This window comes from Eleginops maclovinus, chromosome 9 (genome assembly GCF_036324505.1).
Source record: "Eleginops maclovinus isolate JMC-PN-2008 ecotype Puerto Natales chromosome 9, JC_Emac_rtc_rv5, whole genome shotgun sequence".
Lineage (NCBI taxonomy): Eukaryota > Metazoa > Chordata > Actinopteri > Perciformes > Eleginopidae > Eleginops > Eleginops maclovinus.
Genome location: NC_086357.1, coordinates 27,248,062 through 27,273,443, shown reverse-complemented (window position 1 = coordinate 27,273,443; position 25,382 = coordinate 27,248,062). Strand labels below are relative to the sequence as shown.

General features: G+C 41.2%; 2 protein-coding genes across 5 annotated transcripts in view; one reads left to right on the top strand and one right to left on the bottom strand.

The window, feature by feature from the left end:
- Positions 1-24,922, bottom strand: part of gabra5 (gamma-aminobutyric acid type A receptor subunit alpha5) — a 31,848-nt gene extending 6,926 nt beyond the window's left edge. Inside the window, exons 1-7 of one of the 3 annotated variants that reach the window (XM_063891703.1) lie at positions 24,651-24,922; positions 22,838-22,922; positions 21,863-21,987; positions 20,166-20,233; positions 19,472-19,692; positions 12,972-13,054; positions 4,681-4,824 (exon numbers count right to left, since the gene is read on the bottom strand). In XM_063891703.1, the coding sequence (XP_063747773.1) occupies positions 4,681-4,824; positions 12,972-13,054; positions 19,472-19,692; positions 20,166-20,233; positions 21,863-21,987; positions 22,838-22,920 (724 nt within the window). In that variant the 5' untranslated portion in view covers positions 22,921-22,922; positions 24,651-24,922. Of the gene's footprint in view, positions 1-4,680; positions 4,825-12,971; positions 13,055-19,471; positions 19,693-20,165; positions 20,234-21,147; positions 21,177-21,862; positions 21,988-22,101; positions 22,241-22,837; positions 22,923-24,650 lie in introns of those variants that run through there. The other 2 variants (XM_063891704.1, XM_063891705.1) reach the window with 2 other exon arrangements.
- The window catches only part of gabrb3 (gamma-aminobutyric acid type A receptor subunit beta3), a 52,713-nt gene continuing 27,685 nt past the window's right edge, over positions 355-25,382 (top strand). For both annotated transcript variants that reach the window (XM_063891700.1, XM_063891698.1), the window contains exon 1: positions 355-568. In XM_063891700.1, the coding sequence (XP_063747770.1) occupies positions 474-568 (95 nt within the window). In that variant the 5' untranslated portion in view covers positions 355-473. The remainder of the gene's footprint in view (positions 569-25,382) is intronic.

Sequence of the window (25,382 nt, the reverse complement as noted above, 5' to 3'; positions counted from 1 at the left end):
CAACGGAAGATTGCATTTGAAGGATTCTCAAAAATCCTGTCGAGCCGGGGAGTCTGATCCACAGATGACTGCCGCTTTCTCCTGGCAAAATCCGATTTTTCTCTCCCAGTAATCCCCTGTCACAATCTGCATCCTGTATATCTCCCTCGCCCTGCCTCTCTCCCTCTATGTGTGAGCGTGTCTGTGTGTGTGTGGGAGTGTGTGTGTGTGCAGCAGGCAGACATCCCATCCTGACAGGCCGGCTCTTGATTGAGGACGTAGATCCAGAGCAGGACCGGGATCAGCGGTGATTACAGGTGCACAGATGACTGAATCCGAGGGGGGTTGAGAGGGGACTCTGGGGGGGGGGGGAAACAAAGTTTGGATGTGCAATGCGGCGACCATCATCATGTCCCTAAAGATCAAAGCACCTGTGCTGCCTTCGCTCCGAGGACTCCCGGCCACGTGGATGGAAATCTGCAAGGTGTGAAAAGATGCGGCTGTGGTGGATTTTACTCTTTGCTTTCTGGAGTGTCTGCGGGGAACTGCCATTCATAGCGGAGAACAACGCGGCTATGTTGGTCAACTGGTAAGAACTGTCAACTTCAAAATCTGTGGCTGTCTAGAGAAATGCAAAGATAGGAAAACCAATGCGCGGAAACATCTCCTGAGATCTTTTAAAACTTGTATGGCGTCCTCCTAGACACTGAGGTCAGTGCCTGTTGCACAAAATCAAACTCATCCATATGTTGTCTTAAAGCCCCCGTGCCATGAGTTTATCCTCCTCTTCTCTTCCTGCAACATTTCCATCTGCTGCTGTCAAATAACAAGATGCACAGAAACACGTGTTTTAATCCTCCTTACATCTTTGAACCGTGCAAGTGTAGTGTCCTCATAGACGCTGCAACAGGTCGTGAGACATCCTCTAAAAAAACATTCAGCGGAGAAATTCCTCCCTGTGTTTCTGTAAAAGCCACCTTGCAAATGAGTTAATCTTTCTTCCTGCAGTAGGGAGACACTTTATCCTTATTACTGAAACATTTTACAGCTTTAAAATGCTGCTGTCTAGAGAAGATTGGAAAGCAATGCACAGAAACCTTGATTCATCCTCTTAAGGTCTTTTAAATCTTGCAAGTATGGTGTCCTCCGAGGCTCAGAAGCCAGCAACAGGTCATAAAACATCCTCCAAATAAACACTCAGAGGACAGGTTGCTCCACATGTTGTCCTGAAAGCCACCTTGCAAATGAGTTCATCTGCCTTCACCCTCATAACCAAAACATTTGTATCACTTTCAGCAGCTGTGATACAGACCCTCGTACAACTATGTTAGCTTAAATATCTGCTGTACTGTCCAAAGGAATAATGAGATGCACAGAAACTCGGGTTTGAATCCTCCTTAGATCTTTAAAAACATGCAAGTACGGTGTCCTCCGAGATCAGAAGTCAGCAACAGGTCATAAAACATCCTCTACTGCGCGCTATTTGAAAAGAAACCCAACATAGGACACTCAGTGGAGTAATTCCTCCATGTGTTTCCGTAAAAAGCCACCTTGCATTGAGTTAATCTTCCTTACTTCTTGTAAAACGTGCAAGTATGGTGTCCTGCTGGCTCAGAAGTCAGCATCACACACTTACAGGTCATAAAACATCCTCTATGTGAAATACAAACCAAGATAAGAGCGGAGAATTTCCTCCAAATGTTTCGATAAAAGCTACCTTGCAAATATTCCTCGTCTCTTCCTGCAGTAAGAGAATACTTCATGCTCATTAGCAAGCATTTCAACGACTCTGAGCATCTTCTATCTCAAACAAATCGGCGATGTTGGCAGCTGGTAAGCTTACAATTCTACAAGTTTGGGAACCAATGCACAGAAACATCGGTTATTCCTCCTAAGATCTGTTTAAACTTGCAAGTACGGTGTCCTCCGAGGCTCAAAAGTCAGCAACAGGTCATAAAACAGCTTTTAGTGTGCGCTATATAGAAATAAAACCCAAGATAGAAGACAAAGTGGACACATTTCTCCATATTGTTATGAAAAAGCGTACAAATTCCTTCAAATTTGGACAAAAATAATAAAATCCCTCGTATTTTTTTGCAAAACAGGACAAATTTCTCCATATTTTGACGTCAAAGTGGTCAAATGTCTTCTTCTTTTTACATAAATTAAACAAATTCCTTGATATTTATTCATAAAAGTCACTTTGCAATTCGTAAATCTTCCTTCTCTCTTCTCCTAAAGTCCACCAAGCATTTTATTGTATAAGTATACCACCCTTACGTCTCAATTGCTGCATTACTTCAGGTATATCTCACTGGGATTACAGTCTTTCCCACTGCTGCTACAGCACAACCATCTGTTGAGCTTTGAGCGAGCGGCGGTGATGAAACTAGAACGTTTGCTTGTCATCGATTTCCCGTCCTGTGTCTATTCATCCCGTGCGGCTTAACCTGCGGGGTCAAAGGTCTCCTCTTCCGCAATGTGAGCTTTGCAGAGCTATTCTCGGCATGTTAAAGAGGGTTTGTGGCTCAGATTAGCTAATTAGGACCCATGCTGGCTCTGGGGGGGGGTTACACATTTAGAAGCAAAGCAACCTGAGAGATAATCTGAGGCTTCATTTAGTGCATACTCTGGGGCGGTAGTGGAAGAAGTAGTAGTGTCTCTACTTTAAAGAGTCCTCTCCTGCTGATGTTCAGGTGTATATCAGTATGTAGAGTCTCTACTTTAAAGAGTCCTCTCCTGCTGATGTTCAGGTGTATATCAGTATGTAGCGTCTCTACTTTAAAGAGTCCTCTCCTGCTGATGTTCAGGTGTATATCAGTATGTAGAGTCTCTACTTTAAAGAGTCCTCTCCTGCTGATGTTCAGGTGTATATCAGTATGTAGTGTCTCTACTTTAAAGAGTCCTCTCCTGCTGATGTTCAGGTGTATATCAGTATGTAGTGTCTCTACTTTAAAGAGTCCTCTCCTGCTGATGTTCAGGTGTATATCAGTATGTAGCGTCTCTACTTTAAAGAGTCCTCTCCTGCTGATGTTCAGGTGTATATCAGTATGTAGAGTCTCTACTTTAAAGAGTCCTCTCCTGCTGATGTTCAGGTGTATATCAGTATGTAGTGTCTCTACTTTAAAGAGTCCTCTCCTGCTGATGTTCAGGTGTATATCAGTATGTAGTGTCTCTACTTTAAAGAGTCCTCTCCTGCTGATGCTCAGGTGTATATCAGTATGTAGTGTCTCTACTTTAAAGAGTCCTCTCCTGCTGATGCTCAGGTGTATATCAGTATGTAGAGTCTCTACTTTAAAGAGTCCTCTCCTGCTGATGTTCAGGTGTATATCAGTATGTAGTGTCTCTACTTTAAAGAGTCCTCTCCTGCTGATGTTCAGGTGTATATCAGTATGTAGTCTCTACTTTAAAGAGTCCTCTCCTGCTGATGTTCAGGTGTATATCAGTATGTAGCGTCTCTACTTTAAAGAGTCCTCTCCTGCTGATGTTCAGGTGTATATCAGTATGTAGAGTCTCTACTTTAAAGAGTCCTCTCCTGCTGATGTTCAGGTGTATATCAGTATGTAGAGTCTCTACTTTAAAGAGTCCTCTCCTGCTGATGTTCAGGTGTATATCAGTATGTAGATCCATTTCTTAGCTGCACATGTTCCCGTACATTACTCCCCCCCTCCTGCTGATACACTCACCGGCAACAAGCGGCAGAAATGTATTATCATACTTCTTTATATAACAGAATCCAGCAGATGCCTTACCCCCCACTCCCTTGATGCTGCCCCCCCCCCCCCTCTTCCATACGTGTCACCACTCATCAGCCAATCACAGAGCTTGACGTCACTCAGTAAAAGCACAACTGATGGGCCTGCGTACGGATTAACCCTGCAGACCCGGGGGCTCAGACCAAGGATAAGTGATTTTTTTTTGCCCCCCCCCCGGAGAGACAGCTGGCTATGTGTGGGAGGCTCTCTCAAATCCTTCCTTCATTGTCTCTATCCAGTTTGATTTGAAATATATATATATATTCTTCTCACAGCATCTTTGGGCGGCACAGTGTAATGAGAGGAATAATAGGGTTGAGGCTGGGGGGGTTAATAACTGGTGTAAGGGGGGGTGGGGGCATGATAGATCTAAGGTGACACTAGATAATAAAGATGTATCAGGGGTTTTTAAATATAGGCTGTCTCTGCCGTCCGACGAGACATTTGACACCATCTTCATATTTCTGGAGTCATTATACCGTTCCTTAATTGGATAATCAATTAGTGAAAAAGGTACCTGCACAAACAGTGAATGAAAACACCATCCTCACAGACCACGAAGAAAGTCCGGTGTAGATTTGTGACGGAATAGAGAGGTGTAGTAGTGAGTCCTAAACCCTGAGTCAGCATTTAACCACTTCCTGTTCGTTCGTCTGGAAGTCAATGGTTGTCTGAATGTGTTTTTGGTTGTTAGTCTGAAATAAGAGAACCAAGAAAGAGGTGAATTCAAAAACCGCAGTGTGTCTTAACGACGCTCCAAAATACGTCATAGGGCATATTTGCGGCTGTGGCTCAGTGGTTTAGTGCGCTCATCTTCAGTAACAAGGAGCACCGGTTCAATCCCACCTTGATTGTCCCTCTGGATAAAAGTGTCGAGTAAGATGTAATTTAAAGCCTCTTATATTATACTTGATCAGAGGGATGTTCTTTAGTGTCCTCACTGTACCTCTGCTGGTGTAGATGTCCTCGGTCCCGGCGGTCTGTCCGATCAGATGGTACTGGTTGAGGCGGGACCCTTCCTCGGCCACCACCACAGACTTGGCTGCTCCCTGAGTCCAGGTGTAGACCACCTCCGACACCGGATACGCGTCTATGAAAACAAAGACACACAGAAAGCTTTGAGTATTCTTCATAAGCCGTTAATTAACTCTGATTCTGATCTCACATGTGAGGGTTTGACCTCAGCATTCAACAGCAGTGGAAATGCTCTCATAGTTTCTCTTTACTGCACTTTATTTCCCTTTAACTCGAGGATTTACACCTCCTTTCTGCTCTGTATTCTACCTCTTATCTGGTATCCAAGTAAGATTTTGAGTGTAGTACTTTTACTTTGAACTGAGTATTTCTACACTGTGGTATAACTACTTTTACAGAAGCAAATATCCATCAAAACGTTTCCTTTAATAGTCGAATAATGGGTACACTTTACCGGGCTGTTGAAAACGTTAAGATAAGACGAGTGAAATGATGTCGAATTTGGAATACTTACTGAAATATTTGATTTTATTTAAGAAGGTTTATTAAAATGCCAATGTTGCGCATACTGAAGTGCAAAACAGATCAGTAAATTGTTACATTTACACTCTTAATCCACTCCTAAACAAACAAGAGGGACAAAGAAGCTACTCCCCAAATATCTCCTGATAAGTAAAAAAAAAACAGTCACTTGGGATAAAAGCCTCTGACGGTGTAACGGATCAAAACAAATTCATTTCCTGATTTCCAACGAACACAGAGGCTCTCACGCTCCCTGTATTAATTTCAGGGTCTGCTTTGACCCTTTTTTGTGACTTCCTCTCAGGCAAAGATGAGTTTGATAGACGACATGTCAGAGTTGTGTTTTTAGGGATGTTTTCAGGTGCAGGTTCCCTCGGGTTATATTCGGCTGCCTCTGTTAACTCTGAACTCATTAAACCCCAAACAAGGACTCACCGTTAAGCAGATAAACTCAGGTAGTTCAGGGACTCTTTACAATTTCACATCCTGTTGTCCTTTCAAATTTGGCTAAAAACAACTCTGTGCAGCTGAAGAAATAAGTAGTTTCTGAATAAATTAAACCTCCAATGATGATCAGAATGATAGAATATGTGACCTGATGCAACTTTAAGGCTTTGTGTGTAGTTTAATGAAAAGTTCCTTTTAGTGGAACACGTTTTGTTGTTAGTGTTGGATTATTCATCGTAGGATTTGTTGACAAAGAAAACACAGGGTGTAGAACATCAGTCCAACTTAGTCCAGCAGTGGCTCAGCCGATTCTATCAGCCACACTGAAAATTCTCAACTCAGTTTTTAAATTGGGCTCAGTCAGTAGGGGCTTGGACTGGGAACCGTAGGGTCGCCGGTTCAAGTCCCCGAACAGACTTGGAATATGGAAAGTGGACTGCTACTTGGAGAGGTCCCAGTTCACCTCCTAGGCCCTGCTGTGGTGCCCTTGAGCAAGGCACCGGACACCTCCAATCCCCCCTCCCCATTGCTCCACGACAGCTGCTCACTGCTCCTAGCACTAGGATGGGTTAAATGCAGAGGTGTGCTCTGCTGTGTGCATGTATGTGACAATAAAGAGGGTTTCATCCTCCTCCGATTCTATCAGCCACACTGAAAATTCTCAACTCAGTTTCTAAATTGGGACAGAAACTACAGACGTCCAACTAGAAAGGTAATATGAATGGTATATAGAAATGCCAATGTGATGTCATCCAGGGGTTTGAGGACTTGAGTTTTGAAGGATACAGCCAAATGTTGAACCAGCTTTTATCAAAGTGACCAAAATGTTCACAAACTATGAAAGAGTTAAAAAAAAAAGTGGCCCCGCCCAAATATAGAATTAAAACCACAGACCATCAAGTCATCAGGAAAATGTTTACTGCGGTAATAAATCAAATCAGAAGTAGGCTCAATTTCTCATAGACTTCAATCAGACACTCCTTTTATTTTGGATATTAGAAGGAATGCAGATTTAGGGCACATCTGCATTGGCTTCACTGTTTAAACTTCAAGGTTATCTTAGAATTCAGATTCCAGATGCATTATGGGAAAAGGCAGCCTTCAGTGTTTTTGGAGCTTGACCAATATTCATCCCGAAATGTCAGCACATCTCCACCTCTGCTTTTGACCAGATCGACTAGGCTACACAAAACCAGAGAGTGTGACAGTGACCTCATTAAGATAATGTTAAAGGTACTCATAGGCTTCCATACATCCACACAGCTGAAGCTTAGGTTACTGTTATGCCTTATTGAGTAAGCTACATTGAACTTGAACTATGGAACTACATCAAGATCATGAATTAGTCCAGAAAATGTTTCCTGAACAGGTGAGAAAAATCTGTTCATCCAAAGCTAAACGTATTGTAATGCCTTATCAACCAGGCTGCATGGAAGCACAGATCGAGACCATGAATTGTGAACTGAGGTAATAAATCAAGTAAGAATTAGGGACATTTTCTTATGGACTTCTATACATCTGTACATCCAAATTTAAAGTTTTTGCAATGTCTGATCGTCTAGGATACATGGAACTAGAGAGTGGGACCATCAACTCGTTAAGAAAGGGATTATTTAAAGGGGGTCATTTTCTCATAGACTCCTATAGATCTATCTAAAGTTAAAGGTGTTGTAATTCCTTATCGACTGGGACACATGGAACTAGAGAGTGGATCATGAGTTAATCAAGACAATCTGTATGTAGGTAGTACATTTTCTCATAGACTTCTATAGATCTGAAGTTTAAATATTTCTGTAATGCCGCATCGATCAGGCTTCAAGAGATTGAGACCATGAAGGAAATGTTTGCTTTGGTAGAAAGAAAAGGGGTCATTTTCTCATAGACTTCTATATAATCAGACTTTATATAAAGAGAGTATGTTGTTGTTGTTGTTGTTTGTCAGTTCCTAATGTTTCTAGCTAAGAAATGTGACTCTGTGGCTGCGATACAACCCCTGACCTCTGACCCACTTTGCTTCATTACACACAGATTAAGTTGGTGTCACAGCTCAGAGCTCGTGTGTGGATCTGATGTAATCACACTGAATGCATCACAATATGCAGATGTTACTGATGTGAGTGTTGGCACAGTTTCACTCACGGGTGTTGACCTTTTAGGCTTTGTATTTGAGTTGCTTGTTAGCTGTTGTGTGTGAAGCACAACTGAGGGACTGTAGTGAAGGACATGTACTGCACCTAGAAGGTTCTTTAATCCGAATACTTTCATTTCGGAAGCAAATATATTGTTCTTTTGAATCCACAAAACGTTGTTGACAGCTTTGTTTTACTTTACAAACTGCTGTAAACAAAGTACTTCAAATTAGCGCAACTTTTACCAGCTGATACAAACACAGCCTTGCATTAATTCAATATATTTATATACGATATGTGCTTCTGAAGTGGGCCATTATGCATAACGAGTGCTTTTGTTACAGAGCATTTTTATACATTTATGCAAAAACACTCACTCATACTGTACTGCGCATGCTGTAGATGCACATAATCTGTGTGTGTGTGTGTGTGTGTGTGTGTGTGTGTGTGTGTGTGTGTGTTTCCAATCAAACAGTATTGCATTAATCCAGCAACCTGTGGTGTTAGAAGGCAGTAATTTAGATTGACCCCCGTCGGCCCGTCTGTGGATTATCGTCTCAAAGACACTCCACATTGTCTGGAATAAGTCTTCGTAGAGCTGCGCTGCGTGACCTCATTTATTATCTTCTCTTAGGAACACACTTTTTACTTTAAGACTATCTATTTATATTTTCAGCTGTCACTCAACACGTCTTCCTCCCGTGATAAGAACTGAGCAGCAGGAATGAGTCCTAAATCCAAAATGAGTTTTAGCCTTTCCTGTTCCTATCAATGGGCTTTGAAAGATGCCTAAAATATAATCAGTGGTTTCCCCAACGTAACTTCTTTTATTCCAAGTATTTTCAAGCTTTTACAAATCTTAAAAACAGCTGTGTGTCTAAATGAGACTACTAAATGTCATCATGCCGGACTTTAGCCGCCTTTAGCTTAGCATGCTACTGTGGATAGCTATGTTGTTAAATATGTAAAGTATCTCTTTTAGGAGGCCATACTCAGAATATCTGACCCTTTGTGTACTGGTACACTATTGTTTCCAGGCAGAAATACTGCTAATGATCACAGGAAGCACAATGTTTAGTCTGAAGATGAGCCAGTCTCAAAAAAGCTGCAAAAGCAATATTACAGGGAAGGCAATGGGACCCTTAAACCAGCATGTTTATAACAGACACAGCGACTAAAAGGGCTAAAAGAGAACCTTAGAGAAAGTGGGAATGAACCAAAAGACATCTCAACATGTGAGTACTTCAGTCAAATAAACAACTGCATAAACCACTAGACACCATTACTCAAACCATTAGGGTTAGGGTTGCCTCACGTGGCTAGATTCGCAGCTGATCAGGTATTCAATTACCAAGACAGTTTCCAGTCGTTGTTGTTGTTGTTGTTGTTGTTTACAGTGTTGTATGATCACAGGGTGCAAAGTCCTGCTTTGTGTTGAGCTGTCTGTTTCCCTTCATATAAACTAACATTGTAAGAGTTTGGTGAGGATTGTCTCTCCTGGTAGAATTGCAAAACATCAAAAGAAAGTGGGTGTTTTAAATACAGAAGCAGCGGAAATCTGTTCGGCCACTTTGGTATCAATATCTAACGTAAAGAAAATGGCCTTTAAATTTGAGGGTTTCGTTCAACATCAGGCTGCTGTAAACTGTGACATTTGACCTGCAGGAACATGCATTGCTGAGAAGATAAACCCCTTTGAAAGGTCTAAGAGGATATTGAGCTGGGGAACACGGGACCCTGGAACATATCTACCCAGAGCGTGTTCTGCAGAGAGGTGATTAACCCCTCGGCAGCACAGGACGGTCTCTGCAGATCTAAAGCCTGCAGAGTGCTGTGCATTAGCTCGGAGGATTAGCAAAGGGTTAATGCAGTCGAGAAAGCACAGCATCTTCTACACGTATAACCCTCACAACCCGGGCTCAATGTACTTTCGCTGGGACGTTTGCTTTTGGTAGAACATTCTCTGGTCAATAAAGACCTTCTGATTCTTTAGCTTGCATTGTTTGTGCTGGATAGGGTGATGTTTTCTGACATGCTTTTGTGCATATTTGGATTCAACTACAGCACAAACATGTTTAAACAAACTCCAAGCTGAGAAATACACACATAGTTAGTGTTGGAAGTACATCCACTTAAGTACATAAATTCAGTTTTGAGGGACTAGGGTCATTTACTGGAGTACTTTATTTATTTAAGGACAGTTTTGAGATCTTACCTGAGTGTTTCCATTAATATTCCATGGCATGTTTCTGATATTTCATACTTCTAATCCTCTCCATGTAACTTTTAATATTTGTGTTATTTTTCTCTTTTTTATTTTAATAGAAATTGTTTTGTAACTTCTTATATTTATATGCATACCTTCATTTTATTTGAGACTTTTATTGCACATTATTTCTTCTGTTTAGTTAAAGATTTGTATATTTCATTTATATCTTTCTTAAAGGGTTAAATCCTATCCACTGATTTTGGCGAGTTACTCAATGCATCAATCCTGAAATTCCCGCGGGTTTTCTGGGTGAATCGACCTCAGATAGCTCCCCATGAGGACACCTGTCAGTGCAGTCTGGGTTCGTTACTGTGAGCAGAGGGGAAAGTGACCAAAGCAGGCGTGGGAGCAGCTTAAAAGACACATCATGGCTCTGCCTCCACACGTCAGGAAACACCTCTAAGATTATCTAAAGCCTTCATGACTGGAGATCCCCAGATATTTCTGAACCACTGGAGCTGCGAGAGGCAACCTCTCCAGCTTAGACTGAAAGGCAGGCGTTACTTTACTTTATACCACAATACAAGAGTGGTGCAAGAGGAACCCTCAAACCTGGAAGCAGTTTAGCACTTTCTTTGCCCTCGTTTGGAAGTCAACGGTTTCCTGAATGTGTTTTTGGTTGTTAGCCTGAAAAAAGGTCCGTGGTTAACATGAGAGTCTAAATGAGGCGACTAAACGTCATTACGCCCAACATTAGCCACCTTTAGCTTAGCGGTGGTGACGTGAAGTCATGTGACCGTGCTGTAGTTCCTTTATAGCCCAACATTAGCCTCCTTTAGCTTAGCGGTGGTGACGTGAAGTCATGTGACCGTGCTGTAGTTCCTTTATAGCCCAACATTAGCCTCCTTTAGCTTAGCGGTGGTGACGTGAAGTCATGTGACCGAGCTGTAGTTCCTTTATAGCCCAACATTAGCCTCCTTTAGCTTAGTGGTGGTGACGTGAAGTCATGTGACCGTGCTGTAGTTCCTTTATAGCCCAACATTAGCCTCCTTTAGCTTAGCGGTGGTGACGTGAAGTCATGTGACCGTGCTGTAGTTCCTTTATAGCCCAACATTAGCCTCCTTTAGCTTAGCGGTGGTGACGTGAAGTCATGTGACCGTGCTGTAGTTCCTTTATAGCCCAACATTAGCCTCCTTTAGCTTAGCGGTGGTGACGTGAAGTCATGTGACCGAGCTGTAGTTCCTTTATAGCCCAACATTAGCCTCCTTTAGCTTAGTGGTGGTGACGTGAAGTCATGTGACCGTGCTGTAGCTCCTTTATAGCCCAACATTAGCCACCTTTAGCTTAGCGGTGGTGACATGAAGTCATGTGACCGTGCTGTAGTTCCTTTATAGCCCAACATTAGCTTTTTACTTCCGAAATCATAAAGAGGTTAATATGTGGAGATTATCCTGCTGAACTAAACCTGTAAGTATCATATTTAAAAAATACAGATCTTTACACCATGGAGAATGAAAGTAGCCCAAATGAAAACCACAAAGCTACTTCAGACAGCACTTCTACCTTTGCATAATTCCCATTTTAAAGACTGGAACAGTAATCTGATTACGTGTTTTCATTCTGTAACTCAAAGTGAACACAGGTACTCTTTTATCTTAATCCCGTTACATGTTTCTCCTCAAGGACAACACAAGTGAGGTTGGCGTGTGCAAGGTGTGTGATTTTAGAGGTTACCTTGGTGCTAAATATAGGTTTGCTGTGTGTGTGTGTGTGTGTGTGTGTGTGTGTGTGTGTGTAGCTGTTTCCTCTCAGTTCCTTTCACATTTTTCCCATTAAATGAAGGCGAGGCGGTGAGGCTGCAGGAGAGCGGCTGACATGTTGATTAATGGTTTAATCAGCAGCAGTGTGTTTCTGCACGGCTGTTCCCTGCACCGACACAACACCGCGTTACACCTGAGGGACACGCACTGTCACACACACCACCTACACACACACTGCATGGACAGAGACAGTAAAACTCTAAGCCAAAACTGCAGCAGAGATGTTGTAAGATGTTAGGGCTACTTTGCTTCCATAACATGTTACACACATGGAAAACATTTAGGCCAACATAATGCCTCATTTGCATGTTTAAAAATAACAGTTCAGAAAACATGTAATACAAAAAATAACTGTCTTAATGTCAGGGATGAACTCAGGAAGTTTCATTGAGATATATTTGAGTTAATTTATTTTCCCATATTCTCCTGTAGTCTTTACAACGTGTATGCACTCCACAATTCTCTCTCAAATGTTCAGATTAACCCGATTTATTCCCTTTAAATTAAATTATTGTATGCACTTTGAGCCCCAGGAAAAGTGCTTTAGTAATTACTATTAATTTGTTGAAATTATGAAGACTTTTTGGGAAATATTTTAAAAGTTGTTGAACTTTTTGACTCAAAATATTAAATTAACTCTTCATTTTTTTCTCGATGAATTTATCTCTTGAAATATTACAGTATTTTTTCTCTGTTTCCGTTGTATTCTTTCCGTTGTGTTACAACCTTTTTTAAATATAATTTGAATATTTCTTCCACAAAATAAACACATTTGTCGATTTTTTGTAAAAATCGAAACTTCTTTAATTTCTTTAATTTCCAAATATATTTTATTCTCCTCTCAGCAGAAATCTCCACTTCAGTAGCTCTTACACACAACCAGTCAGGTTGAATTCTTCTCTATACTCTGAAGCTTTTTCCAGATGTTCAAACAGTCTCATTTATTATTGACCTTTAAAAACCGAGAGAGTTGTGTTGTGTTTTTAATGATGAGTAAAGAACAGGTTTCATGGTGATATGTATTAGTAACATGTGTCTCTCTGTAAGAGTGTTTGGAGACACTTTGTCCACAGATTGTTGATTGTTGAACATTTTCCCGCATTATTTAAAGCTGCTTAAAGTCGAGTTTACTCACAGCTCCCGAATTTTAGAGGACAGGCGTGGGCGTCCATGGGGAAATCCTCGAGCTGCATGGGGCACTCTGCAGAGATCGTGAGTCTGAGGAGAGAAGGAAGGAAGTCCTTATTAGGAGGCACCTTTACCAGCTCTGAGACACTTCAATGATCAATCATTATAAAACATATCAGAGATATTATTCTGAAATGGACCAATCAGACAATGACTACTTTTACTGTCACTACTTTAAGTACATTTAGAGGAGAGTACTTTCTACTTTCACTGGAGGAACATTTAGAATACTTTTACTGTGACAGAGTATTCCTACACTCTGGTACTTCTACTTTACTCAAGTACAAGATCTGAGTACTTCTACTTTACTCAAGTACAAGATCTGAGTACTTCTACTTTACTCAAGTACAAGATCTGAGTACTTCTACTTTACTCAAGTACAAGACCTGAGTACTTCTACTTTACTCAAGTACAAGACCTGAGTACTTCTACTTTACTCAAGTACAAGATCTGAGTACTTCTACTTTACTCAAGTACAAGACCTGAGTACTTCTACTTTACTCAAGTACAAGACCTGAGTACTTCTACTTTACTCAAGTACAAGATCTGAGTACTTCTACTTTACTCAAGTACAAGATCTGAGTACTTCTACTTTACTCAAGTACAAGATCTGAGTACTTCTACTTTACTCAAGTACAAGATCTGAGTACTTCTACTTTACTCAAGTACAAGATCTGAGTACTTCTACTTTACTCAAGTACAAGATCTGAGTACTTCTACTTTACTCAAGTACAAGACCTGAGTACTTCTACTTTTACTCAAGTACAAGATCTGAGTACTTCTACTTTACTCAAGTACAAGATCTGAGTACTTCTACTTTACTCAAGTACAAGACCTGAGTACTTCTACTTTACTCAAGTACAAGATCTGAGTACTTCTACTTTACTCAAGTACAAGATCTGAGTACTTCTACTTTTACTCAAGTACAAGATCTGAGTACTTCTACTTTACTCAAGTACAAGACCTGAGTACTTCTACTTTACTCAAGTACAAGATCTGAGTACTTCTACTTTACTCAAGTACAAGATCTGAGTACTTCTACTTTACTCAAGTACAAGATCTGAGTACTTCTACTTTACTCAAGTACAAGATCTGAGTACTTCTACTTTACTCAAGTACAAGACCTGAGTACTTCTACTTTACTCAAGTACAAGATCTGAGTACTTCTACTTTACTCAAGTACAAGATCTGAGTACTTCTACTTTACTCAAGTACAAGATCTGAGTACTTCTACTTTACTCAAGTACAAGATCTGAGTACTTCTACTTTACTCAAGTACAAGATCTGAGTACTTCTACTTTTACTCAAGTACAAGATCTGAGTACTTCTACTTTTACTCAAGTACAAGATCTGAGTACTTCTACTTTACTCAAGTACAAGACCTGAGTACTTCTACTTTTACTCAAGTACAAGATCTGAGTACTTCTACTTTACTCAAGTACAAGATCTGAGTACTTCTACTTTACTCAAGTACAAGATCTGAGTACTTCTACTTTACTCAAGTACAAGATCTGAGTACTTCTACTTTGACTCAAGTACAAGATCTGAGTACTTCTACTTTGACTCAAGTACAAGATCTGAGTACTTCTACTTTGACTCAAGTACAAGATCTGAGTACTTCTACTTTACTCAAGTACAAGACCTGAGTACTTCTACTTTGACTCAAGTACAAGATCTGAGTACTTCTACTTTACTCAAGTACAAGATCTGAGTACTTCTACTTTACTCAAGTACAAGACCTGAGTACTTCTACTTTACTCAAGTACAAGATCTGAGTACTTCTACTTTACTCAAGTACAAGATCTGAGTACTTCTACTTTACTCAAGTACAAGATCTGAGTACTTCTACTTTGACTCAAGTACAAGATCTGAGTACTTCTACTTTGACTCAAGTACAAGATCTGAGTACTTCTACTTTGACTCAAGTACAAGATCTGAGTACTTCTACTTTACTCAAGTACAAGACCTGAGTACTTCTACTTTACTCAAGTACAAGATCTGAGTACTTCTACTTACTTCAAGAATAAGACCTGAGTACTTCTACTTTACTCAAGTACAAGATCTGAGTACTTCTACTTACTTCAAGAATAAGACCTGAGTACTTCTACCACCTCTGGAGATTTCTTCTTCTACTCTTTTTGTTTCTAACACCTCACAGTATCCATCATGATGATCACCACTTTACCAGATGAACACTCTCTTATTAAACACGATTTCCTTCATTTGCTTAATTTAGTTTGCGTCCATTAACCGATGAAGAGGACACGTCTTCATCAGAGAGTGAACGGCAGAGACTTGTCATTTACATTGAACTGTAATGAGCTCCAGAGCCAGCAGAGGGACCCGTGATGATGTCTATCTCTCCAGGAATAATGAAATGATGCAACACTGTGCAGAAAGAGGAATTTGATTGAGTGTTTGAGGATTATTTCATGGAGCGAGGCTGCCACCTGTCTGTGGGAGAGGAACACAGCTTTGAATAAAACTTTATTGGAAACAAAACAAAAGAGCTCCTGTAGGGCAGACAGGGAAGCCTTATGAGATACTGCCCTCTGCTGGACACAATTTTATATGAACACACACACACACACACACACACACACACACACACACACACACACACACACACACACACACACACACACACACACACACACACACACACACACACACACACACACACACACACACACACACACACACACACACACACACACACACACACACACACACACACACACACACACACACACACTTCTAAAGTTCTAAAAGTATAATGCAATATGGCCCACACATTAAACTTCTGCTTGTCTTATTTTATACTTCTCAAATATATATGTTCACATATATTAATGAGCCCAATTTAAAATACATTCAGTCATTAGAATTTAAAACATGTTCTGACAAATCTCAGTTTAAAAAAAACCAGTAACTTCTTTCTATAACCAGCTTGAAAAGTAACCTTCATATTTGCCTCTGATTCTCAGCACTCTGAGGCTCCTGTTTTAAGGGATGAGCTGCCACAGAATAAATGAACCCTAAAGACAGACGGGGTGTAGGCTGTTCTTTCTGAAAGCGTGTTCAAGTATCGCGCATCATTCCCCTACATCTGATTTGTTTTGCTAACTTATAACTGAACTTTTGAGGCAGTATTCACCTCTAGAAGGGGCCCAGCTCTCCGTATATTTGTCTGTATGTGGCCCTCGGTGAAAAAAGTTTGGACCCCCCTGCTCTAGCGCCTCGCAGTGTTTCAGATTCACTGGATCAATATTCATTTCTGACGTGCACCCCCGTTCACTTCCTCCGACTTCCTTTGTTAATATTTGATTCGGAGGATTTATTGTCGTGGTGAGGGGAAGACCCAGCGCTGACATGAGAGTGGGTTCTGCTCTGGAGAGAATGTCTGTCGTGCAGAAAGACTGTAATGTGATTCTCTGAGGAAGCACCCAAACATCAGCAGTGATAACGAGTGGAGTAGTGAGCTTTGACTCTAAAGAACTAAGTACTTTCAGACACTTCAGACCTGTCCATAGCAGCTCATACACTATGGCTCCTGTATATGAAGGTAAGAGTAATACAAATAATACTTCTGGTTGTTTTTCCTGCTATAAAAAGACTTCTGTGAAGTGGAAAGTTAATGCTAAGGGATGCACAATATACCAATAATGGATAGGTATAAGCTTCTGATTACAGACACGGATATGATTACCAATAGCTTCACGTTTTTGCATTTTAAAAAGGAGCTTATAACCTGCAGTTTAAGCACAACTGAGGGTAAGGGAAGCTAAGATTTAAGGAGCAGAGATGGATATTCTTATATGATAAGCACGTTTGGTTTACATTACGTACATTATGGTTTAGACAAAACCCTGTAGCTGTTAAACAGTGATACCAGAGTGTCCGACACGTTTGCAGATGTCTCCTTATTTATTCTGCAGCTGTAAATCATGCCTCTAAAGTTATTAATGGTAAATCATAACGTGAGGTGGAGTCCCGGTGACCTCCATCCTGCAGAGCGAGGACCCCCCTCCGAGTCGTGCAGTGAGAGTGGGCTTCATCTCCGCAGCAGGCTCTTAGGAAAACATTAAATAACTATTAGAGGCTGATGGATGACTCATCTCTAATTGGATTACACAACATCTCCAAAACTCACTCTTATGATTCGTTCTTTTAGTCTGAAGCAGTCAAATGATGCTAGTCTTTCTGACTGAAGAGTATCTTTGTTATGAGTCTGTGTCGCCTGCGTTTGGGACCACCAACCCTCTCACAGGAAGTTGTTAAACCCTCATACAGGAAGTCTGCATTAGTCCCAATCATGGGCGTCACTTTGTAGGAATAAGTGGTGTGAAACTGTCTTCCACTACTGCCTTAAGCTCCGCCCACAAACAATACATACAAAGATAAGCTTACAATGCTCTTTGACAAGTGCTGCAGTAACTGTGCTACGCTGCTGCTACGTGTTAGCAGCGCTTCTTTTACTATTCTCTATTCAATCATTAGTAATATCAAACGTGTCCCACTTTGTACATCTTCTCAAAGTGTACAATTCTTCGTGCACGCTATTTTCAGAACAGCTTTAACAGATTGTCCTAATGCAAAGCGATGGGGACAAAGTTGGCCATTTCCAAAAGTGGTGGGGACATGTTCCCAGCGTCCCCAGTGGAAATTACGCTGGATTAACACGGATTGGTCCTCTGTCTTTTCAGACCCCCCTGTCCACACATATTAATCCACATGAATCCTGATTAGTCTGATTGAAGGAAAATATTCTGAATAACTAAAACTCATGTTCAATATATGCACAACTTGTCAGACCTACACATCTATCACATATAATCTATAAACTGTAGTAAACAAACTATAAAGCAGGATATTTATATTAAGTCAAATATAAACTGAAAGTGTGAAAAGTGTTCCAGTTAAGAAAGGCGATGGAGCAGAGAGTATTCCAAAACGGTTTCAGAAACCCCCCCCAGCTCAGTAGACACTAGTGTTGTAGAGACCGGTCTTTTTAAAGGTCTGGTCTCGGAATCGGACTCGAGATTTTATGTCAACACCAGTAGTATTAGTATCTATTACTGGCAAGTGGAGTTTCCTTACCGTCTGTTTTTGTTGGTTCTTATTCCACTTATCTGTTCACTGTTTATATTTGCCTCCTGTTATAGGCTCCTAGTTAAGACTCCTCCCTGGGTTTTATTGGTCTGTTATTTAAACCTGCGGCCCTCTGTGTTTTATTTCAGGCTGCATCTCTGCCATTTATGCTGAGCATTTTCAATAAACAACTTTAATTTACCAAGTCCAACCGGTTTTATGTGACCTTCCCTTTTCCCCGAGCTGGGACGTAACATACAGTATCTGAACCCTGTGAAATGTTGACTTAATTGACTTAAAATGACCTAATTTTGCAGTAATTAGCACAACGTTTACATTTCTCCTTTTGGTTTAAAGGTCCCCTATTATGCAAAATGTACTTTTTGCTGTCTTTTATACAGAAATAGGTCCCCGGTGTGTAAGGAGACTCCCCAAGTGTCAGAAAATACAACCCTCTCTCTTTTCCTCCTTACCCACATCTCTAAGAACGGGGGTACAAACGAGCGGATCCAGATTTGCTGCCGATATGACGTCATAACCGAAATGTGGGCTGGCTTTACATTGAACTCCTGGCAACGTCCCGACCACGTGACATGTCTCAACCTATCGTCCCCCATATACAGTCGAGCTGAATCCCCTCCTCAGCACCTCTGTGTGTCTGTGCAGGATGTCTGCAGGAGGGACTGAGAATTGTTGTTTATATAGTCTCCGTTCTAGAGGTGAACTCTGAGAAGTGTTTCAGAAATAATGCTGGATGTGGTTTGGAACATAATATGGGGTTTAATCACGGCAGCGTTTAGCTGAGTTTCTCCGTTAGAAACTCTCTCTTCTGACTAGAGGTTGTGACGCTCCAAAGGGGCGTGGCCAGCTTCCTCTCCAAAGGGGCATGGCCAGCTTCCGCTCCAAAAATCAATGACCTGTTTTTTAAATATATTTGAGACCTATAATATATGTCATAAAAGAGCATAATAGGAGACCTCTAAGTTAAGTATTGAAAGTCCAAAAAGTATAAACACTATTACAAGTTACAGCCTAACTTTTAAAGCCCCTTGACTTAAATGTTCTGCATTTCTGTGAATGGACATGGTAAGGAATTGTGACAGAGCATCAACTCCGTTCCTTTCCAGTGTTTCCTAAGCTAAAGGAAGCATTGAAGTTCTTTCCTATCATCTAGGGAATCAAACAGCTCTTATCATGGCGTTTTCCCTCTGTGAGGAAACTTAAATGGATTTAAAAGGAGCTGAACTAACGAAGGGATGCAGCGCAGGTGTACAGGAGGTCAGAGGGTTGCAGGTCTGATGGGGAACAGGTGGAACCATTGCGGCCAGGACAGGAGAGAAAAGGGAAACAGATTACCTCATGGTGTAGAGCAGCGTGCCGTCGTCCTTCAGCCTCAGCAGCTTGTTGGGGGTCGTCATGTTGTGAGCGATGGACTTCTTCCCGTTGAGGAAGAAGGTGTCCGGGGTCCAGATGTTACTGGCTAACAGATTATTGAGCGGAAGCATCTCCATCGGGCCTTTGAAGCAGAGGCGCTCGTCCTTCCAGCTCTGACGGAAGAACACGTCGATGGTGTATTCCTGCGGGAAAATAATACGGATATAACCTCATTAATACTCTAATCTGTATGGGAAGTAAACAACAACACCGAGCCTCATTTAGAGGGAATAAACTGCACCTTCCACATGTTTATTTAGCATTGTTTTAAACACCAAGGCATGACACTTCTTTCAACATGAAGGTTTTAAGTGAAATTATGGAGAATAAATAAACAAATATACAAGAGCTATGTTTACGTACATGCACTTAATTTACTTTACATGCACTGAATGCTTTTACAGAGGGCTGACATCATTCCCCGCCTCATTTATACACACTTTTATTACTGAAATCACGCAGGAAGTGGAATTTTCACATCAAAATGTAGACGTAGTTTAGCTTTTTTCTACAAAGTTGTATTGTGTTGGAGGTGCTGGCCTTAAAACACAGATAGGGTTGTATTGTGTTGAGGAATTCCTACACAAAACAGCTTTATTTAAATGTAACTTCTTACCATTTCCGTGTCCGACACGGGACCGAAGCTTGTGACGAAGATGTTGGTTTTAATCTCCGTCACCTTCTCTGTGAGAGGGAAGAGAAAGTAGTGTGTCAAATCAATTCTAAACATGAAGGCAGGTTTAAGCTTTTGGTGACATCACAGGAATTAAATGACAAAAATGAATTGCCGAAGTGGTTGCACATTAGGTTTAGGGTCTCTGGGTCTTTTGCACTTCTGTTTTAATCCATATACTTCATTATATTTAAGAAAAAGCAGTTCTCCCATGTTCTGAAACACTAGATTTTGTATAGCAATACCATCAAGTATGAACTCAAAACACGTAAGTTACCAAACATATGCACACATCCAAAAAATGTGATTTTATAAAACACAATATAAGCGGTTTTTGCTCATTTTAGGACGTATCGAACTCTGTCTATAGCTTAAAGTGTGATTTTTTATTTGATTTAAAAGGTTGCACTGTAAGATACTTCCTCAAAGAATATCTGTACAAGACTTCAAGACTTTAGACCAATCAGAAAAGAAACAGCAGCACTTTTTCTCACCCTAACCCCAGTCCTTTGACACAAATGGTGTAAAGATCCAACACTGACCTAAATACCAGTAAAAGAGATGCACTTCCTCTCCTTATTCTCTGAGATCTTCCCCGGGTTTTTATTGCTTCTCCTGAGAACAATGGAGCGTCTGTTTTACGAGCAGGAATAATGTCTTCCTCAAGGTCACAGTATCTGCCTCAGTACAGTGACATTAAATCACACTGAGGGGAGATGCAAACAGCTGATCATGCCTCTCTGTCAAACACTTCATGAATACAGACACATTCTGCCAGTCCGGGGAAGAGACGGATGTTCCAGAGTGAGGAATATCCACAGACAGAAGAGCTTTTTTCTACCCTTTTCTGACCCTGAAGGCAGCATCTCACTGGGATTTCTCCATGTGAATTTCTCTGTGGCAAACACACGTTAATGATACTTACACTTATTGTTCAGCAGGACAATCTCCACATATTAACACCGCTTTGATTTCGGAAGTAAAAAGCTAATGTTGGGCTATAGAGGAACTACAGCACGGCCACATGACTTCAGGTAACCACCGCTAAGCTAAAGTTGGCTAATGTTGGGCTATAAAGGAACTACAGCATGGTCACATGACTTCACGTCTCCACCACTAAGCTAAAGTTGGCTAATGTTGGGCTATAAAGGAACTACAGCATGGTCTCACATGACTTCACCTCACCACCACTAAGCTAAAGGTGGCTAATGTTGGGATATAGAGGAACTACAGCACGGTCACATGACTTCACGTCACCACCACTAAGCTAAAGGTGGCTAATGTTGGGCTATAAAGGAACTACAGCACGGTCACATGACTTCACGTCACCATCACTAACCCAAAGGCGGCTAAAGTTGGGCTATAGAGGAACTACAGCACGGTAACATGACTTCACGTCTCCAGTGCTAAGCTAAAGGAGGCTAATGTTGGGCTATAGAGGAACTACAGCAATGTATGTCGTAGAACAACGAAAAGATAAAATGCTAAGTCATTTCGAGGTTTTTAGCACTCATTCTTGGATGCTTTCTGAAAAGAGACACCCCCGAGATATCTGGCACCTTCACTTGCCACCTGTCAGATGTGTGACTGTTTTAATTATCTCAAGTATCAGAGGTGTTGAGGCTTTTTTTTGGACCTACCTCCCAGTCCGGGCCGCAGTCTGTTGTCATATCCGTCCAGCAGCCCGTCCAGGATGCGTGTGAAGATGGTGATGTTGTCGTTTAGTTTGGGCACATTGGGAGTTCCCGTTACTTCCTGGGAGAGGCTGAGGATGAGGGACAGTGATTAGGAAACTAGATTCAATGGAGTTTTACCAGGATTCATGTATGGAGATGTGATGATACACAATAACGGTGTCTAAATAGAAGCACATCCTTACCCAAATTCCTCTTAAAACGAGGTTAAATGTGGTTTTAAAGAGGCCCTGTTCTGCTTTCTGTGCTGTTCCGTTTCCTGTACTGTGTTATAAAGATTGTGGAGCATTTAAATGGTCTTCAAATGCTAAAATCCAAAAGTTGGCTAGCACCTTCAACACATTAACGTGATAGACTAAGGGGCGGGACATCTCTAAGCTGTTGACCAATCACAACAGAGCCGGCCAGCTAACCAATCAGAGCAGACTGGGCTCTGGTTTCAGACAGAGGCTGAAAAGAGGTGCTGCAGCACAGACAGTATGAGAAAAATGAAGAGCTTTCTGAACATTAAAGCATGGAGACATGTCCCAGGAGAGACTTTAATTACTAATATACACCTGAAAATGAACAGAGTATGTCCTCTATTTTTGAATGTTATATTTAAATATGCAAATAATGTGTAATGTTATAATAACTTTTGGCTAAACAAAGTTACTTAAAAACAGCTAAATGTGATTTTTGGCTGTTTTCCTTCCAGGATTAGTGCCACATTAGAATTAGTTTTTGAGATCTGACCAAAAAAGAGTTCCCTTTGTCTCCCAGATATCTGACTACTCTGTATATGTGTTCATGCATTTCAGTGCACAGCTGGAAATAAAGTAGCATGTCAATCATACAGTTCAGTAGGCAAGTATATTTAGAAATAGATTATTATTAAAAAGAAAGTGCGTTCATGTTTCCCTGCAAAGAGTCAGTTCTCACCTCAGCCGGCAGGTGATGCTCAGCATCAGGACGCAGACACACACTCGCCTCATTGCAGAGCTGAAGCTCTTTCCATCGCCCATTCCTGAAACACACAAAAAAACCTCACAATAACTGGCTGAATTTAGACTCTGTATTTATCACAACGGGCAATTCATTTATCCACTACTTCAAGATGTCAGAGGCAGAAAATCAGCATACATGCAATACCAGAGCAGCAGTAAATAAAGAATACATAAAAGATTAAAACATGTAATCAATTAAAGCTGTGAATCCTGTGATTATGTATCGCACAGCTTCTCTAGCAACAATTTTACTTTGAAACTAAATAAATAATATCCAATCAAACACATTCCTTATTATAAACTTCTTGGTTAATCAGCTTTTGTGCGAAACAAATTGCACAATCGTTCTCACTGCATGATGCTGGCTGCAGAAAAATCAGTGAACAGAAAAAATATCTCCAACTACTTTTATAATCAAATTTGTTAAATTAACTTTTCATGTAAAAAAGTTAGAAAATGCATGTTTTTCTGTGTTATTGCACATAAAGGGCACATCTCCAACATGCACCGAATACAACTTTGGAAACTGAATAAATAGTCATTAATCTGACATTTTCCTTCAGCAGTTTTGCAGGCAGCTCTAATATTTCTCCCTCACTTCATGCATGTGGATGTGAAGTGATTGGTACATCTGTATTAGTGTGCACAAATGTTTTCACGGCAACAAAATCACAGCACTATCAATTGTATTTTCATCCAAAAATGTTGGGAAACGTTTTCAGCCTCTTTTCTTTGAGTTTCATCAAATTAAAGACGTCACTTCGCACTTTGAGAAACTGGAAGTGACATGTTCACTATTTTCTGATATTTATTGGACAAAATAGAGAAGATAATCAGCATAATAATCAATAATAATGAAACTATTGCTAACCTAACACAATATCCAAAGGAGCAGCATCGTGCACCTAGACTGTAGTTTCACATATTCTCAACACTACAGAACATCTGCACAGATGTTGGCTGAGTTCCTCTCAGCCTTTCTTTACATACTTTTTAAATTTCTGGCAGCACGTGGAAGATCATTGACACCTGGATGAATCTTCTTTTTCTTTTTATGAACACATTATCTTCTGTCTGTGCATGTATTACATTTTTTAGTCTATACACGCAACATCTTCTGCATGTCCTGGAGAGGCGTCCTCCTCCACTGCTCTCCCCGGGGTTTCTAACATTTTTTGTGGGAGATTTTCCTGCGAGGGTCTTAGGACAGAGGATGCTGTACACACTGTAACCCCCCCCCCCCCCCCCCCCACGACACACATGAGTAATTTGTGAAATAAGGATATAAAATAAAATGAGATTAAGTCTTTCTTCCTTTGTTGGATCCTCTCCTGTAGCTCGCTGTTCAGTTTCACTAATCCTCTCTAACTCCATGGTGAGTCACAGCTAAAGGTGTGAGATACCTCCACCTGCACACATCTGTCCCTCTGCATCCTCACACACACACACACACACACACACACACACTGATGCATGCACCCCGCGCTGTCCAGCCTCCATTCACGACTCACTCCTGCACACACACACACACACACACACACACACACACACACACACCACTTAATTTCCCCTCTCTTCCTCCACCACATTCCCCGGCTCTGAGTCTACATTCTCCGGCTGAAGGTCCCCCCTCCCGCAGCCTCACCAGCACATAAACCCCCCTCCTGTGCCCACACACACACCCCCACCCCCCACACACACACACACACACCTCACCGGCCTGTAACACGCCGTGCTGCAAAGCTTACCACACAAGAAGACGATGCGCAGTCAAACTTCTCCCTGAATCTCACACGCAGACTCCGGTATCTGGCATCAAATGTGAGGAGCCATCCGCGCAAAGAGAAAAGAGGAAGAGGAGGAAGAGGAGATGAGGAGTAATTCCACTGTCAGCGGGCTTTATGTGCGATTAAAGGGTTTGCAGCGGGAATGTGAAGGCTTCCCAACACTTGTGCTGACTGACCATCCTTCAGTGGGGTCTGCACACAGAAAGCTCTGCAGGAAAAATCCAATGCTCTATCCAGAGGCACAATTCAAAGTGCGGAGTGAAGGGAGAGCATGCAGTGCAGAGAGGATGTGTGATGCACGGGAGAGAGAGAGATGGGGAGACTGATAGGGAAGGGAGGGGGAGAGAGAGAGGGAGAGAGAGAGAGGGAGTCAAAAGTATGAGTAGTATCAATGATAAACATGAGAGGGATCTCCACAACAACAAACCTTTCATAATCTGATCAATAACAGCAAATAGCATCACACGTTTATTTTCTGAATCATTTTGCAACTCTTTAAAAGAAAAAGTACTCTCCATGTTTGGGGGTTCAGGTTTTTTTAAAGACTTCATTTGATTGTGTATGTATGCATGTTATATGTAATTACTTAGCACCATATACTTAATTTAAATGGGGGTTCCCTTTCCTGTACTGTGTTTATGGAGGTTTTTTAGTGCATGTAAATGGTCTGCAAAGACTAAAATCCCTGTGTTC